General features: G+C 42.5%; 1 protein-coding gene across 3 annotated transcripts; it reads right to left on the bottom strand.

Moving 5' to 3' along the window:
- Positions 1-249: 249 nt before the first annotated feature.
- Positions 250-2,870, bottom strand: TPD52L3 (TPD52 like 3). Of its 3 annotated transcripts, none has more exons than XM_017877459.1 (2): positions 2,263-2,629; positions 250-254 (listed from the first exon to the last, which is right to left on the bottom strand). In XM_017877459.1, exons 1-2 carry the CDS (start codon positions 2,627-2,629, stop codon positions 250-252), a joined length of 372 nt encoding a protein of 123 aa, XP_017732948.1. The 3 variants fall into 3 exon arrangements, with proteins under 3 accessions (XP_017732948.1, XP_017732946.1, XP_017732947.1); XM_017877458.1 differs by lacking the exon at positions 250-254 and adding an exon at positions 1,041-1,054; XM_017877457.1 differs by lacking the exon at positions 250-254 and having other exon boundaries at positions 316-2,870.
- Positions 2,871-3,368: the final 498 nt, after the last annotated feature.

Genomic DNA, 3,368 nt, shown 5'->3' with positions numbered 1-3,368 from the left:
TGAAAGTCTGAGTGTTTCTAGAGAGCACATACAATGTCTAATTTACTTCTATGCCTTGAGAACCTGGGACAGCTCTTGATACATAGTAGGGTCTCAGATAGGCTTTGAATAAACAAGATATTTTTGTTTAAAAGCAAAAGGAACTTGTCAACAAGTTCATGTTGTTGATAATCTCTTAGATTCAAGATTTGATGTCTGAAGTATATGATGTTGATTCCTTCCTTGATTTAACATGTGTTTATTGAAGATCTATCCTAGGCCAGAAATGGGAAAACAATGATCAACAAAAATAAATACGTACTTTACTACTTTTACAGAGTTGAGAATTTATTGGGGAAACTTACTACTGTTTTAGAAATTATTAAAGAAAATATAACATCTCTCAGGTTTGGCCCATGATAATAGTCTGAGATTGTCCCTAACACAAGCTTTCCTGAAATATGTCAAAACCTTTGCCTGTTGGACTACTTTCATTTCTTGTATGCTGCAGGCTCACCTCTTGTTCTTCAGCATACAAAGCCATTTTGGTTGATAAACACAACAAATTAAAAATCAAACATGCAAAATAGTAAAACATCTTGTTTTAATCCAAGCAAAATTTTGTCTTCAGAAATCTGTAGAGGGTTGGGATACATGAGTAACTTTACAGTTTACCAAATGCTTTTGTATTTATAGTGGTATTTGGTTTTGCTTATAGGAAAACCAAAGGAATGTTGGGGGAGCATTCAAGAGTCAACAAAACAGAATCATCTTCTTAGGCTGGTGGGACTACCATTTTAGGCAGTGAGAGGTTACTGAAATGTACCCAAGCAAAGAAGAGTCCTAGTCTCTGCCCACAGCCAATAAAACACAAACCTCTATCTCAGGCAGTGTGACTAGAGGAATGAAAAAGGCTCCCAGATCTTGGCATTTTGGAAATGGAAAAGGAAAACAAACAAAATGTATATTCCTGTGAAAATCAGATATCAGAAAATTGAAACAAGCACAGTCCAGGTTCCTACTGTCTTGAGCTCTACAGAGGGTTATATTCTGCTTCCTTCTCATTTAGGGTTACCTAAAAAGAAGGGCAGACTTGGAGTTAAGAGCAAAAATGTATAGTTAGGTCCATTCAAAGACATAACAGCCAGCATCACAGGGGACAGACATTCTTTTTAAAATGTTCCTTGAGACAGGGGTGTATCTTTCTTGAATTTGGCTATACCTGTTTTCCTCCAGCCCCTCAGCTGGAGGTGGTAAGTAACTAGGAATTGCTGCCAGAGAAACAATTTTTTCCTTTTAAGTGAAGTGCTGCTATGGCAAAGACATGCTGCTTCAAGGGTTAAACTTTAAAACACTCATTTTGATATATAAAGAAATTATAAACAAAGCACAAGGCAAAGTTGCAATTTCAGTTTGTATGCAAAGTAGTAACAATTTCCTAAACTGATGCTGTTGTTTTGCTTAGTCCAGAGCTTTGAAAACAAACAAGTTTTACAAAACCTGTATTAATAATGTAACATTAAGTGCACTATTACTATTTTCCTCTCTTTTTCTGGGTCTCAGAGAAGATGAAGTTTTCTTGATCATCTTTTTAAAATAAAAGTTGCAGGCCAGGTAGAGCTTTCAAGGTGACTTTGTCTGAGACTGAGGGAAGGAAGGAAATGGGGAAGGGAAAAAACCAGAAAACTACAGATTACTTCATACCTCTTTCAAGCTTAAACAGAAATCTACTTTGGCTTTCTAATAGACTAGTTTTCCAAAAGAGAGTTTGGGCTTTGGCTAAGACCCCTCTGGAGTCACTGACTTGCCCATTAGATACAGTCTCAGGAAAGCTAATATAATGACACATTTCATCTATAAACTTAAGTGCAAAATAACCAGGTACAAAACTTTGGGTTCTCTATCTTAAGAGCAGCAAATATCTATGTTCTTTTCTCAAAACTGGATTCTGTCAATTTCCGGAATTAACCACTTTACCATTGTGGTTTGCTTGCTTGTTTTTGTTGGGCAGAGTTGCAAATGTAATGAGGGAAGGGGGTTCTTGCCTTGGTTTAGTACCAGGCAAGGTTACCAAGGGGGCTCATTCTGGTTCCAGAAAGCGGAGCTGGTCATCCTCATTCTCCAGAACTGGGAGTGGATCATTCCCACTCCCCGGAATCTGGAGTGGGTCTTCCCCACTCCCCAAAACTGAGAGCGGATCATCCCCACCCTCTGCAGAAGAAAGACAGCCAGGGCCAAGCTCTTTGCCCCCTGCCACTTTGGACTTGATTGTCCCCATCAGACCTTCAAAAGATCTTAATGTGGCCGACTTCTTTATGCCTCCAAGCTTCCTACAGAGGGCAGTGCCCATGGTGGACAGAGCAGCTGACGTCTTCTGTTCCACATAGGTGTTGGAGACCTGAACATCAAGCCAGCTCTTGGATAGATTCTGTCTCAGCCCTACCAAGGCCGTGAAGCCTAACTTCCTCTTGAGCTCCCCACAGCATCTGTCTTTGGCTGCTAGTACGTGGCGTAGGGTTACAATTTCAGCCTCCAATTTAGTGAGTTTGGCTTTGAGCTCTCTTTGCTCAGGCTCTGTCAGATCCTCCAGTTCAGAAGTCGAGTGGGATTCATATGTGCCCACAGAGGTCTCTGTCCTGGCATGTGGCATGGACTGGGAAAGAAGATCTTCATTAAGAGAGTCCAGGTTCAATTCTTGGTAGAAAGAGTCCAATCCTTGGGCTGCAGAGAAATAATCTTGGCCAGCAGAGTCGAAATCTAAGCCTGCAGGCTCAGACTTTTGGTGGGTGGAGTCAGATTTCAGGTGGGAGAGATCCATGACCCAGCTGGTACAATGGACCCCTTGGCAGTTGAGTTGATGGCCTGGCCTGTGAAGTAGATGCGCTAGCTCATGGTGTTCACTTCCAGGTGGTGGGGGTGAGGAGCCGGTCGGGTCAGGGTTGCGGGGGTGGAACTTCCCGCCCAAAGCACGAGGCTGCAGAATCTGTGCTCAGCTGAGGTGCAACCCACACTGGCGGCATCTTGGCATCGCAAGGACCTCATGAGGTAGGCAGTGCAGAGATTATTGTCGAAAGGAGAGGAATTTCTCCTGACGCGGTAAGTGACAAGCCCTGGCCTTCAAGCCAAAGCGTCAGGCAACTCTCTTCCACACCAGCGATTTTCCAGCACTTGAAAATCATTTAAACATCATTGTGCTAGTATGAGTTTTCAATTTTGTAGTTGCATTTTCTTTATTCCCCCCTGCCTCGACTCACATTTCTGGAAGCATGCCTGCCCACATTCAAGGTTACCAGTTGTGGGAGGTAGTCTGCACAGTAAAGTAAAACTAGTTAAATAGGATCTATCAGAGTGTGGATCCACTCTCCCGCTCCAACCTCCCACCCTAACCT

The sequence above is a fragment of the Rhinopithecus bieti genome, unplaced genomic scaffold (assembly GCF_001698545.2).
Source record: "Rhinopithecus bieti isolate Rb0 unplaced genomic scaffold, ASM169854v2 scaffold_10657, whole genome shotgun sequence".
NCBI classification, from domain to species: Eukaryota; Metazoa; Chordata; class Mammalia; order Primates; family Cercopithecidae; genus Rhinopithecus; species Rhinopithecus bieti.
This window is presented reverse-complemented; position numbering and strand designations above follow the sequence as displayed.